At 37.9% G+C, this 16,784-nt stretch overlaps 1 protein-coding gene across 1 annotated transcript; it reads left to right on the top strand.

The window, feature by feature from the left end:
- The first annotated feature begins 10,869 nt into the window (after positions 1-10,869).
- Positions 10,870-16,323, top strand: LOC104418047 (diacylglycerol kinase 2). Its single transcript, XM_010029254.3, has 8 exons — positions 10,870-11,071; positions 11,885-13,054; positions 13,892-14,267; positions 14,351-14,427; positions 14,762-14,881; positions 14,966-15,130; positions 15,316-15,453; positions 15,757-16,323. Exons 2-8 carry the CDS (start codon positions 11,975-11,977, stop codon positions 15,904-15,906), a joined length of 2,106 nt encoding a protein of 701 aa, XP_010027556.2. The 5' UTR covers positions 10,870-11,071; positions 11,885-11,974; the 3' UTR covers positions 15,907-16,323.
- The last annotated feature ends 461 nt before the right edge of the window (positions 16,324-16,784 follow it).

Raw genomic sequence — 16,784 nt, 5'->3', positions numbered from 1 at the left:
TAGCGATTCTGAGATGTACCAATTTAGGGTTTTACCCTCCATTAGTTTCCGTTAAATCTTACATTCAAATTACCAAGTTAGATAATATGTATTGGTTTAGGATTTTACACTTCATTAATTTTCATGAAATTTTACCATCAAATTACAAAGTTGGATAACATGTAGAGGTTGACAGACGTACAATTTAGAATTTTATCCTCTGTTAGTTTCATTAAATTTTACTACCAATGACCAAGTTGGATAACATATAATAGTTGACAAATGTACCGATTTAGGATTTTACCATTAATGGAAAATAATAGAGAATTGCGGTAAATCACAAGTATACCAATTTAAATTTTTTATGGTAAAAAAAAATTAGTTTCTAATAAATTTATCATCAAATATTCGAATTGAATAGACTTTGATTGAGCAATTACCTTATTTAATCAATGAACTCCATCAAGGTTAGTGAAGAAGTGATTCTTGGCTACTAACAGGCAAGCCAAAGACGGCAAGAAAACCTCGCGACAAAGAGTTGCGGGCTCAGTAAGGTTAGCTTAAATGGTTTGTGGCGAGAGAAGGACTACCAATGGTCACTAAGGCCTGTTTGGTAACCTTCCGAAGAACAATTATTTCTGTTCTTTTGTTCCTCCAAATGAAAAAAGAACAGAAATTCATTTGGTAAATTTTTTGTTCTCGAGAATAGATTTGGAATAGAATCAATAAATAGAAAAAAGTTAATTTTTGTTCTCGAGAACAATTCTTAAAATCAGTTTTTATTTTTTTCTCGTTTTTTTTCTTTTCTTTTCTTTTCTCTTCTTCTCTTCCCCTTTCTTCTTCTTCCTTTTGGATGGTCACCAACCTTAGCTATGGTCGGCGACCGGCTAGATGAGGGCCACAACCTCAAGCCACGGCGAGGGTCCGCCATGGCGAGGCTCGTGGTGGAGCCTCGCCGTGGCTAGGCGAGGCCAAGGCTCGTTGAACCTCGCCCAACCGGTCACTGGCCACCCGTGGCCAATGACCGGCTACAAAGGAGGAAGAAGAGAAAAAGAAAGAGAAGAAAGAGAAAATTAAGAAAAATATAATGAAAGTATTAAAAAATTAAAAGAAACAAAAAAAATTAGGAATCTAGCAAACGCATTTCTATCTCGGGAATGGAAATTTTGGGCATTTACCAAGCATGTTCTTTTACTTAGACATTGTTTATGGGAATAGAATAAAAAATAATAATTTTTGATCAAAAATTGTTTCTGAGAATAGAATCGTTACCACGCGCCTTAAGATGGCAAAGGAGCCGCTACAGCTAGAAGCCTCGCTTGGAACCGCGAAACCTCTCTTGGAATTGTGGGTTCCCTTCAAGGATTTGAAGGGAGGCGCAATGAGTTGTGTGAGTTGTGGCGATAGAGCGAGGGCAGCAGTGCAACAATTGTTCGAATGCATGCAGCGGTGATGGCGATGATGGCAACAGCAACGGCTTGAGGTGTTGGATATTTCAATAATATTTTGAAATATTTACAATAATAGCTTCGATAAAAGTTATGACTGCATTGAAGACCATCATTATTTTTTAACGGTCGCATAACGGTTTCTTAACGGCCATATAACGGCTTTTCAATCGTTTTGTATCGTTTAATTTATTTTTCAAATAAATCATTCATTATTTTAAAACAACTCTTTTAATGGCTTTATTTAGTCTAAATATAAAATCTCATAAGACAATCTTAAAAATATATACACTGAATGAAACAGAGAATATTCTTTCTTTAAAAAACCTTTCCTTTCCTTTTCCTTGCTGGATTATACACAACGTTGTTTCTGTTCCTTCTAATAGTCAATGCGGAATATAAAAGAAGGTTTGTTGTATCTTGGGAGGATAGCCGTCAGAAGCCTATAGCACCGAGTTTCGCACTCCGAGGGGCGGAATTATCCTTAAGGACAGTGCTTACCCTTGCACGCCTTAGACAAATTTATTTATTCTCATCGCTTTTTTCCTACAATCTTAAGGATAATTCTCATGGAGCATCAAGTTGATACTGTTGCTGATGCCTCAATCTCCACCAGTCCAGTTGCACTACCACCATTACCACATATGTCCTATGCCAAACCATTCCCCGACATATCAAAGATCGAAGTTTTTAATGGCAACAATTTCAAAAGGTGGCAAGAAAGGGTTTTCTCTATCCTAGATGTGCACGGCATGGCTTTTGCACTTACGGAAGCCGAACCAACTGATAACAAGCTTCGAGATCAATGGATACACGCTAATAAGGTATGTAGGCACACAATTATTAGTACTCTTTCTAATGAATTGTTTGATGTCTACTGTCCGTACAAGGAAGCGAAACAAATATGGGACTCCATGACTACAACCGGAAATTATTATCGTTGGGAAAGATCTGATGATTAGGAGATCAAGACGCAAATCAATGAATATCACAAGCTAGTGGAGGACTTGAAGGCATAAAACATCAATTTACAAGAAAAATTTACTGCGGGCCTGCTGATTGAAAAGTTGCCTGAGTCTTGGAATAACTACAAGCAACTCAAGCACAAGGACAAACAATTGTTACTAGTCGATTTGATCGTGCATATTATCATTGAGGATACAACTCACAAGGAGATCAAAGCTGCCAAAGCTAAGGAAATTGCTACTAGGGCAAATTTGGTGTAAGGCAAATTTCAACATCACCAAAACATGTATTATAACAAAAAACCTAATTACAAACCCAAGGTTAAAAAGAAAGGCTTTTCTTTGTTTGTAGAAAACCAGGTCTCACCATTTAAAAAAAAAAAAGGCTTTTGCTTTGTTTGTAGAAAATCACCAAAACATGTCATCAGGCTTTTGCAGAAAACGTCATTGTAAAAAAAGAGAATAATGGGAAATGACAATCCCGCTAAACCAAAAGTTAATTTGGTTAAAGCATATGACTCTAATGATATAATTGTTGTGGTTATTTCCCAGGCTAACATTGTGGCCAATGTGAAAGAGTGGGTGGTAGGTTCAGGTGCTACCAGGCATATTTGTGTAGATAAAAATGCATTTTCCTTCTACATGCCAATAGGGGAAGGAGAAAAAATTATTTATCTTGGTGATTCAAGAACAGCTCAAGTTCTCGAGAAATGAAACGTTCTTCTCAAGCTCACATCTGGTAAAACTTTGGCCCTGAATGATGTATTACATGTTCCTAATATAAGGGCAAACCTAATCTCAGTAGCGCTTTTAGGAAAGGTTGGGGTGAAGATGTCATTCGAATCTAATAAGATTGTAATGACAAAAATAACATCTTTGTGGGAAAGGGTTATTGTAATCAAGGACTTTTTGATCTTAACGTTTCCAATGTTATCAATGAAAATGCTACTACTTTCGCTTACTTGGCTGAATCTATTGATTTATGGCATGGTAGATTAGGTCATGTTAGTATTTCTTATATTAAGAAAATGCAAAAACAATGTTTAATTTCTGGAATTAAAAACCTATGTTTTAATAAATGTATAATGTGTGCTGAAACAAAATTAACAAAAAAGCATTGTATTTCTATAAATAGAGAATATGATTTGTTGAGTTTAATTGATACTGATCTAGGAGATTTAAAATAAATTATGACTAGATGAGGTAAAAAAATATTACATGACATTCATTGATGATTATTCTAGATTTACTAAAGTTTATTTGCTTAGGTATAAAGATAAAGCTTTTGATATGTTCCTTTTGTATAAAGTTGAGGTAGAAAACCAATTGAATAAAATGATAAAAAGAATTAGATCGGATAGAGGTGGAGAATATGTATTGCTTAACGAATTTTGTGAAAAGAAATGAATAATTCATGAAACTACGCCTCCTTATTCCCCTAAATCTAATGGCATAGCTGAAAGGAAAAATATGACTTGAAAGAGATGATGAATTCTATACTTGTTAGTTCTAATGCTCCAAATAATTTATGGGGTTAAGCTATTTTATTTACATGTCACATCCAAAATAGAATACATCATAAGAAAACAGGTAAAACACCCTATGAATTTTGGAAATGTTATCGTCCTAATTTAAAATATTTGAAAGTGAGGGGGTGTCTTGCTAAGGTTATGCTTCCTAATTCTAAGAAAAGGAAAATAGGCTCTAAATCATCTGACTGCATGTTTATTGGTTATGCTGAACATAGTGCTGCATATAGATTTCTTGTATTAAAAAGTGATGTGCTTGATAATAATACTATAGTTGAGACAAAAAAATGCAGAATTTTTTTAGCATATTTTTCCATTAAGTGTTGATACTATTTCTCATGCACCTCTTCATAAAAACACTTTCGAAAATTCAAATGATGAATTGAGAAGGAGCAAAAGAATAAGGAAAGAAACTTCTTTTGGAAATGATTTTTATACTTATCTTATTAATAATGATCATTTGACTTATTCTGAAGCAATATCTTCCTCATAAAGCAATCTTTGGAAAGAAATTATAAAAATTGAGATTGATTCTATCTTATAAAATCAAACTTGGAAATTAGTTGATTTACCACTCGGTGTAAAATCAGTCGGTTGTAAATGGATTTTTAAAAGAAAATATAATCCTAATGGATCTACTGATAAATATAAAGCAAGATTAGTTGCAAAATGTTTTACTCAAAAACAAAATGTTGATTATTTTGACATTTTTGCTCCAGTTACAAGAATTTCATCAATTCGTGTTTTAATTGTTTTGGCTTGTATTTACAAACTTATTGTTCACAAAATGGATGCTAAAACATCATTTTTAAATGGTGATTTAGAAGAGGAAATTTACATGGTGCAACCTGAGAGCTGTATTTTTCTTGACCAAGAAAACAAAGTTTGTAAACTTATTAAATCCTTATACAGCTTAAAGCAAGCACCAAAGTAATGGTATGAGAAATTTGATGATGTTCTAGTTAATAATGGATTTTCCTTTATAGGAGTAGATAAATGTGTATACACAAAAACTATTGATGGTGAATCTATAATTATTAGCTTATATGTTGATGACATGTTTATTTTTTGTACATGTATTGATGTAGTGAATGAAACAAAATGTTTTTTGACTTCTAAATTCAATATGAAGGACATGAGGAAGCTAATATTATTTTGGGTGTTAGAATCATAAAGAGTGATAGTGGCCTAATGCTTACTCAATCGCATTATGTGGAGATGCTACTTAAAAAATATGATCACTTTGATGTCAAATCTGTGAATACTCCTTATGATTCTAATATCCAATTAGTGAAAAATAAAGGAGATGATGTGGCTCAGTCTAAGTATGTAGGAGTTTAATGCATTTGATAAATTATACTCGACCTGATATAGCTTACGCTGTATATAGACTGAGCAGATATACACAAAATCCCAATGATGATCATTGGATTGCTTTGAGTAGATTAATGAAATGTTTGAGAGGAACTAAGAATTATGGTATTTTATATAGTGGATTTCCCGCTGTATTAGAAGGATATAGTGATGCTAATTGGATTTCGGATTCAGATGAGACAAAATCTACTAGTGGATATGTGTTCACCCTTGGTGGAGGTGTTGTAACTTGGAAGTCAGCCAAACAAACAATAATTGCTAAATCTACTATGGAGTCAGAGTTTGTGGCTCTAGAATTGGCTGGCAATGAGGCTGAGTGGTTAAGAAACCTCTTATCAGATATTCCTTTGAGAATGAAACTGACACCTTCTATGTCTATGCACTGTGATTACCAAACGGCAATAGCCATTGCAAAAAATAGAACTTTCAATGGTAAAAATAGACACATCCGATTGAGACATGATGTAGTAAAGCAGCTGCTTAAAGATGGAACTATATCCATTGATTTTGTAAAATCGGAAGTGAATTTGGCCAATCTTTTAACTAAACCTGTGAGAAGAAAATTAATTTATGACACATCGAGGGAAATGGGACTTAAGCCAATTGAGGAAAAGCAATAGTGATGGTAACCCAACCTATGTGATTGGCGATCCCATGAATTAGGTTCATATGGGTAATAACAAGTCACTTGTTGTTCTAGTGATGCACTATTAAAAATTATTGTCAATCCTAAGATGAGAATAGTGCAAAACTGCAAGGAAAAAAGAGGTTGAGCTAAGCTCTTAATGAAATTCCATAGCCATTATTGGTGGTGTATTAAGCTACAGAATACACTTGATGGAATCACCTATATAAGTATGGAGTGGGGCCACTCCTATGAGAATTTTTGGCAAAAATTTCTAAAGCACTTATGAATAAACCAAGCACGCGCATGGCCTATTAGCGCAAAACCGCATTGAACAACAAAGTTTGTGGGAGTACAATGTGAATGATGAAAATTATAATTCACAAAAGAAATTTTTGGTTCATAGAAGTTTCAAACTTTACCAATAATTTCGTGAATTATATTTCATTTTTTCTAGGGCTGGTTCATAGCCTAACACGCACCAGTTCTGATGCATTACACTCTCATAACCCAGCATCATATTAATTTTTTATTTTCAAAATATTTTGAAATATGTGGGGGATTGTTGGATATTTCAATAATATTTTGAAATATTTACAATAATAGTTTCGATAAAAGTTATGACTGCATTGAAGACCATCATTATTTTTAACAGTCGCATAACGGTTTCTTAACAGTCATATAACGGCTTTTCAATCGTTTTGTAATGTTTAATTTATTTCTCAAATAAATCCTTCATTATTTTAAAACAACTCTTTTAATGGCTTTATTTTGTCTGAATATAAAATCTCATAAGACAATCTTAAAAATATATACACTGAATGAAACAAAGAATATTCTTTCTTTAAAAAACCTTTCCTTTCCTTTTCCTTGCTGGATTATACACAACATTGTTTATGTTCCTTCTAATTTTCAGTGTGGAATATAAAAGAAGGTCTGTTGTATCTTGGGAGGATAGCTGGCAGAAGTCTATCGCACCGAGTTTCGCACTCCGGGGGGCGGAATTATCCTTAAGGACAATGCTTACCCTTGCACGCCTCGGACAAATTTATTTATTCTCATCAGTTTTTTTCCTACATGAGGTTCATGGTGCGAAGAGCACGTGGGTTTGCAACCACAAGGAGAGTCTCCTTTTGCCTCTTCTTTATCTCTATATTGACTTTATTCTTGACTTTGTAATTGTTTCACTGGTCTTGAATCCCTCAAGAAAATATCTTTCACCATCAATTACCAAGTTGAATAATATGTAATAATTGACAAATGTACCAATTTATGATTTTACCATTCATTTGTCACAAGTATTAATCCAAATTAATGGAAAATAATAGAGAATTGCGGTAAATCACAAGTATACCAATTTGAAGTTTTTGATAGTAAAAAAAATTAGTTTGGAATAGATTTATAATCAAATATTTGAATCAAATAGACTTTGATTGAGCAATTACCTTATTTAATCAATGAACTCCATCGAGGTTGGCGAAGAAGCGATTCTCGGCTACTAACAAGCAAGCCAAAGACGGCAAGAAAACCTCACGACGAAGAGCTGCGAGCTCAATAAGGTTAGCTTAACTGGTCCGAGGCGGAGAAGGACCACCGATGGTCACTAAGATGGCAAAGGAGCTGCCATAGCTAGAAGTCTTGCTTGGAATCGTGAAACCTCTCTTAGAATTGTGGGTTCCCTTCAAGGATTCGAAGGGAGGCGCAACGAGTTGTGCAAGCTGTGGCGGCGTAGCGAGGGCAGCAACACAGTGGCTGTCCGAATGCATGCGGCAGCGACAGTGATGATGGCAGCAACAACAACGGCTTGAGGTTCACGGTGCTAAGAGCACGTGGGTTTGCAATTGTGAGGAGTCTCCTTTTGCTTCTCCTTTGTCTCTTTATCGACTTTATTCTTGACTTTGTAATTGTTTCACTGGTCTTGAATTCCGCGACGAAATATCTTTCACCAAACGTTATATTTTAATTTTTATTAAAGGAGACTCAATTTCTATGTTAGTTTTGGATAAAGTGGGTTAAGTGTGAACGAGACTATACACTATATAATCTCGAATCTAAAAAAGTCGCCGACTTAACGCGAGCTTAATATCAATGATAATCAATGTCAAAACTTAATCAATAGTGTCATATAAACTCATTTTAACACGATAAAGAAAGCCCATTAAAATTAAAGTGATTTTTACAATATAGAAGATGTTTCGATAACGCTAGATATTAACAAAACACTTAAAAGCCATTATTTAATCGACGATGTTGGACGATGAAGATAGCACCTAGTAGGTTTCTAGATGGTTATGAGGACACAATATCGGAATCTAATCAATAAAGTCGGACAGTGGTAACAATACCTAGTGAACACTCTTCTTGGATGAATGTAAACATACAACGTTAGAATTTAATCAACAATGTTGGAGAGTAGTAACATCACTTAGCAAACACTGCTCCTAGATGCATCTAAGGACACAATGTCGGAATCTAATCAACGATGCCAAATAGTAGGTTAGCATTGAATCTAATCAATAGCACTATCCGGGATATAAACACTTGCTGAATTTGAATCTACGACGGGAATCTTAAACTATGGCTAAGCTAGACTAATTGAGGATAAAGTAAAATAAAGTAATTTTGTGTGTTCTTCGGAGGCTCTTTGTTGGATTGCCCATGGTATTTATAGGCCAATTTGGTAACCGTCAACAATCGGTTAGTTTCTCCTCAAGAGTCGTTCTACATTTTATGTTGAATTGCATTACCTCTGTATTTGGTTTCTGACTTGTTCGACAACATTCTCATAACTTGTCCAGCAAGAATTAAGTGCTCTTCTTGAGTTTGGTGCCATTTTAACTATTCCCACCTAATTCCACTACTATTGTTGTGTCTTCAATAGTGATCATTCACTTCGACACGTGACAACCAACTACTCCGAATTATCTGTCCGTGCTTGTATGTCCATCGAAACTTAGCCTAAGGATTCTTGAAATTCTTGACTATCTTTTGTTTTCATAATTACTTATGGGCTGAAATGATGTAAATTATAACCCACATACGGCAATGAGGGCGATGTTAGAATTTTCTATCCCTCGCACCAAAACGTGTTTGAGGGGGGTATTTTTGGGGGTCAATTCGAGCGTGCAATGGGGACCACCTTTTCTTGTGTTGCTAGCATGAAGTATCATATCATATGACGAGAGCGTGGAGAAAAGTAAGGATTTCGAAGGGAAACGAATGCGTTGACTTCCCTCCTGGGGAGCGCGTGCAGAATGGCGTGCATGCATTACTATACTGCTTTGACCATTTTGATTATGCGACTACCCCGGCTTGGGATTTGCTTATATTAATTTCAAAATGAGGTTCCATTAGAAGAAAATGAAAAAAATCTGATGATACGTCGAATTTGTCCCTGAAAGGAAGGAGATATTTTTCTCTACTTGTGGCATGAGCTTTTAATAGTTCCAACGCAGATGGGATTGATCCAATTTGATTCTCACATCCGAATATTTATTGATTTTTCCTGAGTAATCCAATAATTTATCTTCTTTTTTTAAAGTATTACGTGTATTCATGTGATGTCAACAACTAGATTAAAATAAGATAATTTTATCGAAAAACCATCGTATTTTTTTTTTAAAATTTACAATTTACATCTGATTTTTCCACTTTCATTCTCACGACTCCACTTATTTACAAAAATTGATGGAGGGTTGGGGGTAGCTATGTATTTTTTTTTTTTTTCCAATTTGGAGGACACGCAAGATGATATTATTTTACTTGGCCATGCAACAATAACTTTTCGAGGCTACTAGTTTATGAAAAGTTAATGTCACATTGTGAAAAGTGGCTATCATCTTCGCAAGTAATTTTCTCAAAAGAAAGAATAAAAATAAAAATTGAAGAGTCAACTTTTATTCGAGAGATAGATCTTGCCACTATTAACCTTGGTGGCGTTTGATCTATCTAACGAATGATGACGTGACCAAAGGCGACTACCATGTCACCAATAGAGTTTAGACTTTGATTACCTTAAACGAGGCCGTGCCCCTCAATTTAATAACAATAAAATATATGCATTCTTCGAGATAAGATTTCATGAAATTACATCAAGATTTCTCCCCGAATCTGATTTTGCCCAACAGCCCTAGTCCGAAATTCCCTTGCTTGAGCGCCCTTCCCTCTTCGCCCCAGTCTCTCTGATTGATGGAATCGAGCTCCAAATTGAAGTCTCTTAACATTCTCCCCTTGGCAAAATTGATCTTTGACTTTCAAGAACCTTGACCCTAAAGCCGCAATTCTCTCTCTCTTCTCCCCCCCAACCCAAAGAAAACGACATCATATCTGTTTGGAACTTTCACTATGATGGTCGACATGGCATCCGTCACTGCCCGGTGGATGACATCACCTAAGTAGAGTGTAACGAAATATCTAACTAATGGTGGCCAGATTATGCCCAAGACGAAAATTGAGACGTTTTCACGACCCACAAAGAAGATGCGGATAAATTTGTTTTTTCCGGATGATAAGGTTGCTCTTGCTGGGGACTTCCGTTCATTTATCCCTTTTCCTGAAATGTTACGATTTTCCCGGAGAGATACGCTTTAATTGTCGTTATTTGCATCTGATCTCCCGATGGAGAGAGAGGAAGAGATACGACAAGTGGAAGAATAAGAGATCCCCTCCACGTTTGCAGAATCTAGACGCGAAATCCCCAAAAAGGGGCGGCCGAGATCCCCGGCCGACGCCCCTGCCCCGCGGGCAACACGGTAATTTCGCGGGGACGTCGTGGGGGCTGGGGGCTCCAGGCTCCAGCGCAGCCTGCTCGTGTCGGGGGGGCATTCCGCGTTGCCTTCGCGGGCGGGGCCCACGAGCGCCCACCTCCCTCGCTCGCTTTCTCCCCTCCCGTTCAAAACTTGTCTGTAACACAACAACACAAATAGTCTCTCGTTGAAGAAACCAATAAAGGCAAAAAATTAAAAAGAAGAGAGGCGAATCATCATCACCGCCCTGGCGAGCCAAAGCGCTTTTCGATTTCTTCGCTCCCAATCCAAAAAAGCAACCCACGATTCTCTCCCCCTTCGCCTCTCCGATCTCGCCTCTCTCTCTCTCCGTATCGCTTTCCGTCCGTTTCGATCGGATCCGATCGCCGTCGCCGTCGCCGTTCAGGTCAGTTTCGGTTCGCCGCCGTTCGCCTCCCCCCTCGTTGACCTCCCCCGCCTGTCTCGCTCGCCCGATCTGCGGCTGCCGGCGTGGTTTCGACCTCGCCGTCCCGTTTTTCTCCGCGTTTTTTCCGCTAGCCGCGCCGATTCCGGGACGGAATGAGCGTGCGTAGGTTCGATGGATGCGGTTGATGTAATGTGGCTTCGATCGCGGGCTCTCGAGTTGCGCGCTCGATGGTTTTTTGGCGTTGTTTAGGCGTCAGAATCGCCGAGGCGGTCTACGGGGTTATTGGCCGTGTGTTTGTGTCGGTCCGTCTGTTGATTTCGCAACCAATGGATATCTCTCTTGTTGAGCTCGATTGATCGGTAGAGCTGGCAACATTGCTTCGTGATTATAACTCGTACAATTAGCTCTCTTGATGATGCGTATGGAGTAATTTACTCAGCTCATGTATGTGCGTACGTTCGTATGTATGTTGTAATTTATTCTGCTTCGTGGTTTTTGGTGTTGTTTAGACATCGGAAACGCCGAGGTGGTCTTCCTTTTGTTTGTGTCGATTTCTCTTGTTGAGCTCGATTGATCGGGCAGAGCTGGCTGCATTTTTTCGTGATTATAACTCGTACGGCTGAAAGTTGGCCTCTCGTTGCTTGATGCGTATGGAGTAATTTGTTCAGCTCATGTTTGTGGGTATGTTTGTGTGTATGTATGTAGTAATGGTATAGAATCATGGGAATGTGAAGCTGTGCTTTGTTATGCACGGTAGTCTTGCACTTTGTGCGTTATTATCCGATGGTGTCTTATCCCTCTTTTATTGTGCAGTTTTCATCCGCCTAACCCTTTTGGGGATTGAAGGTTCAAAGATTGCATTTTCGAGAGGGGGGTTGTTGTTAAGAATGTTAGATTAGTTTTATGATGATCGAACTGGCTATATCACTTGTGAGGTTGCTTTCCAGCTCCAGTAGTTATGGCCCATTCCTTTTAGGGTGGACGGTCACCTTCGCATTTGGGATCGTAGCTTTTGTGTACGCATTCCTCAAATGGCAGAAGACTACGTCTTTGCATTGGGTGAAAGCTGCTGCCATGGCGAAGACGAAAGTTTGGAAGAAGCTAAAAGTTCCCCTGTCGTTTCATATGTGGGTAGAAGACTCTTCTTATGACGAGCAACCATCCACGTGTTGTGTCTGTTTGAATTCACTAGTACCTCATACATTGGGCACAAAAGTGGCATCGCGTAGTCCGCTGCATAGGTGCTGTGTCTGTGGCGTTGCTGCTCATTGTGATTGTTCTCAGTTTGCTTCGAAGGGATGCAAGTGTGTTGCTCAAGCTGGTTTCACCCATGTGCAGCATCACTGGTCAGAAAGATGGGTCAACATGGACGAAAATCCCGAAACCTCTGCCTTCTGTTTTTACTGCGATGAACCGTGTGGAGTTCCTTTCTTGGATGCCTCTCCGACTTGGCATTGCTTATGGTGTCAACGGCTTATACATGTAAAATGTCATACCAAAATGTTGAATGAATCTGGGGATGTCTGCGATCTTGGTCCTCATAGAAGGATGATCCTCTCTCCATTGTGTGTGAAAGAGGTTGATGAGGATGTTGCAGGGGGTGGAACGCTTGCAAGAAGAAGGCGCCACAAAGGTAAAAATGGAAGCACTCGTTCGCTTAATGGTAAACTGCTTAATGCTGCTGAAAGTAATCCAGCCTTGGAGTATATGTTCAATGGGTTTGTTGGCTTGAAGAAGTTGAGTGGGGAGAAGAATGTTGATCATTTCATGAAAAGGGATGGCCGGGTACTTGGTTTGCGGGGGCCATATAGCAGGTTGTCACAGAAAAAAGGTGAAACCAACTATGGACAACTGAAGAAGTTTGCCCTTGTTGATCTGCCAATGGATGCACGACCTCTATTAGTCTTCATCAATGTCAAGAGTGGAGCACAATATGGGCCTTATCTTCGTCGGAGATTGAACATGCTTTTGAACCCTGTGCAGGTGAGCCATGGCTACTCAGGTATATTATGAGAATTGATAGCACTATTGACATCTAATGTTTATGTCTTTAATGATCAAAAGAAATGCTCTCGAACAGAAGTTTAACCATTTTTTTTTTCTTTTGGGGAAAGCCTCAATTGCGTAACTTCCCTCGATCAGTCCAGGTACTAAGAAGCAGGGGTGAGCAAGTTAGGCCTAGTTCCCAATTTGACCATAGTTTCTGCTAGATCGAGCATACCAATTCCGGTTTCCAAAAAGCGGGAATCAACTTTGACAGTTCCCACCCCGGAAACCTATTTTGGAACCGATTACCCCTAATAAGAATTTATATTCCGTGACCCTCCTCTCTTGTTTTGCCAAAACCCACCACCCGCACAGCCACACAAGTTAGACATATTTTCTCCTCTGGTCGGTAGTGCTCATTACCATATTTGTCTGAAAAAATCGAAAGAACAGTTTAGAGTGCTATCCTTCCCCAGAGCCATTTTCCTTGGTGTTGATTTTTTCTTATTCGCCGGTATTGCTTCGTAAGATGATTTGTGACATTTCTTTGAGCAAGACAAATTTCAAAAATGGAGTATTAATGAACGAAATGGAATGCTAAATGGGCTGTTTTGTGAGTGTTGTTTGTGTTCTGCCTGAGGATTGCTTTTGACTTGCATTCATCTTTTAGCAGGTGAAAATTATCTGTCATTTAACTGGGGAGTATCAATCTTACCCAGTAGAAAATGGCTTCTTTCCTGTAGTCTTATGGAAGAAATCTAGGTTTCTCAGTACCCTATCCTGCAATTAAATGGCTTTTATGCTAACAATAAGTTGATTGCTTTTCCTTTGCAGGTTTTTGAGCTGAATGCTTCCCAGGGGCCTGAGCTTGGTTTGGAGTTATTTAGTAATTTGCAGAATTTTAGGGTTTTGGTCTGTGGGGGAGATGGAACAGTTGCATGGATAATTGATGCAATCGAGAGGCGGAATTTCGTATCCCCTCCTCCAGTGGCCATTCTTCCTCTTGGCACGGGAAATGATCTGTCAAGAGTTATGGGGTGGGGAAGAGGTTTCTCACTTAGCAGTGGTCAAGGTGGCTTGAACACGCTTTTACATGATGTTAATAGTGCAGCAATTACCATGTTGGATCGGTGGAAAGTGGACATTAGTCAAGAAAAACCTGACGGCAATTCTCATAAGGCCCATTCCAAGTTCATGTTGAATTACTTAGGTGCTTGATCGAACTTACCAGATTTTGCTGATGATTACTGTTAATCTGATCTTCTTACTGAGTTCTGATTTCTTATAATGTAGGCATTGGATGTGATGCTAAAGTTGCATATGAGTTTCACATGACTCGAGAAGAAAATCCAGAGAAGTTTTATAATCGGGTATGGATATATTTATTTTCTTTGTGGTCTTACCAACTTGATGTTGGTCAAAGTTCAGAATATATATATTGTATATTAACAAACCAAGAGTATAATTTGTTTGAATTTTTGGAGTTGTCTCAATGTGCTTTGACTTAGTCTAGCTAGCAACATCAAAATTCTATGGAGTTGATTGAACTCGGTGCTTTCAATCATCTTTGCTAAACTTGGCTTGTGCGGTTTTAGTATTTACTACTTGTACTGAGCTCTATCCTGCCGCACCCTTTTCTTTTCACTTTTTACTCTTTAAAATTCATACAGATTGGCATATTGACACCTTAAAATATATGAACAGTTTGTCAACAAATTGCGTTATGCAAAAGAAGGTGCTAAAGATATCATGGACAGAACCTGTGCTGATTTGCCATGGCACGTTTGGCTTGAAGTTGACGGTAAAGATATTCAGATACCAAAGGTATACTGTAATGATTCAGTTGGACTTGCTTGTCTTTTGCCTTTGCTTTCGTTAGTTATTTACTGATCATTCCCTGCTTTCCAGGATTCTGAGGGATTAATTGTGCTAAATATCAGCAGCTACATGGGTGGAGTAGATCTTTGGCAAAATGAATATGAGCATGACGACGATTTTAGTGTTCAGAAAATGCATGATAAAATGCTTGAGGTTGTCTGCGTCAGTGGAGCGTGGCACCTTGGCAAGCTTCAGGTTCGGCACCTCTCTGAGATTTTTCTCTTACTTTAGAATACTCTTATCCTCTAAATGTCTTTGACTTTCGATTGGACTTTAAGGAGAAGAACGAAATTAATTTGATGGAAATTGTTGTTTATAGACACAAAAAATGATCCGCTCAATTTTCTATAATTTTTATGCCATGAATGTTCTTGGTACAGGTTGGCCTATCGCAGGCAAGGAGACTGGCCCAGGGGAATGTCATAAGAATACATACTTCCAGTCCTTTCCCTGTTCAAATAGATGGAGAGCCCTTTATCCAGCAACCTGGTTGCTTGGAAATAACACATCATGGGCAGGTGTAGCTTGTTTTGTCCAGCGTTTTATCTTATGCTTTTTAAGGTGTAACTTATCAATTAATATAGTTGCATGTGATTTACCATAATAACTAACAAGTGCTTTCGGCATGAGACGAAGTCAATCCTGCATTTTCTAGCTTGTTGCTTCATGCACGTGAAATAGAAGAGCTGTTATAACTTTATTAAGAAATATATGTCAGAGCAATATGTCGAGTAACAAAAGACCTTATGATTATTCTTTTTATCTATGGTATTCCATCCTTGCTATTTTTTAATGCTAGAAAGTGCCTTTTCATTTGGTAGGTGTTCATGTTGAAAAGGCCCTCAGAGGAGCCCAGGGGTCCAGCAGCTGCAATTGTGACAGATGTTTTGGCTGATGCCGAATGTAAGGGCATTATCAATGCATCTCAGAGGAACATACTCCTTCAGCAGGTGGCCCTGCATCTGGCTTGACTCCCAACTTTCTGTTCCTGCCATTTCTCCCTTGTTAACCATATAGATGCAGGTATTTTGACCGATGCCCCCTTATTTTCCTCGTGTAAATTTGGGCAACACGTCTTCCCATACAAGTGTCAACTCTTTGTAACTTTGTAGTGGCGTCTATCCTCATGAAGAGGAATTTTGTAAGCCAGAGAGAGAGAGAGAGAGAGAAAGAGATGTATAGGAGGGAATGCAGAATGCTGAATGCAGATGAGAGTTCAGTACATATTTGCTCCAGCTTGACTCTCATTTCTTTTTCCTTTTTACTTCCAATTGGTTGGACTCCTGAAACTTGATCGTGCACTAGGACTTTGGACTCAAGAATGAGCAACTGAATCAAGGTATAGGGAGGCGGAGATGATTGAAATAATACTGAATTTCTTTTGATTTCGATAACTGTGCAAATGAAATGGATAAGATGCACATGTAGAGATTTGAAGAATCATTACGAGGATGCATACCTTTGCCTCTAGTAGGGGCTACGTGATTTCCACGCATGGTCTCCCGGATGAAACCTATCTACATTGCCAATAACTCCTTAAGACTACGTATTTTAGGATTTTTCTATATCCTATTTATTGTTTAGTGAATCGCAATATTAAGATTGGAACATATTCATATCATATCATGTACATTTTTTTTAAATATAAATAATATCATTGTAAATAAATCTAAAATTCATGAATTGATCTCGCGATACTATTCTCTAATTTACTTTTATTTTCTTTTTATTTTATTTTTCCTCTATTTTTAAATTATTTTCTTTATTATTTCTTTTTTTCCCCTTCCATCATTCTTTAATAAAATTTTATCAAATAGTAAATTGTATTAATATATCTAAAATACAAAAA

The sequence above is a fragment of the Eucalyptus grandis genome, chromosome 9 (genome assembly GCF_016545825.1).
Source record: "Eucalyptus grandis isolate ANBG69807.140 chromosome 9, ASM1654582v1, whole genome shotgun sequence".
Lineage (NCBI taxonomy): Eukaryota > Viridiplantae > Streptophyta > Magnoliopsida > Myrtales > Myrtaceae > Eucalyptus > Eucalyptus grandis.
The sequence above is the reverse complement of the archived record's forward strand: the minus strand, read 5'-3'. Positions and strand labels throughout refer to the sequence as shown.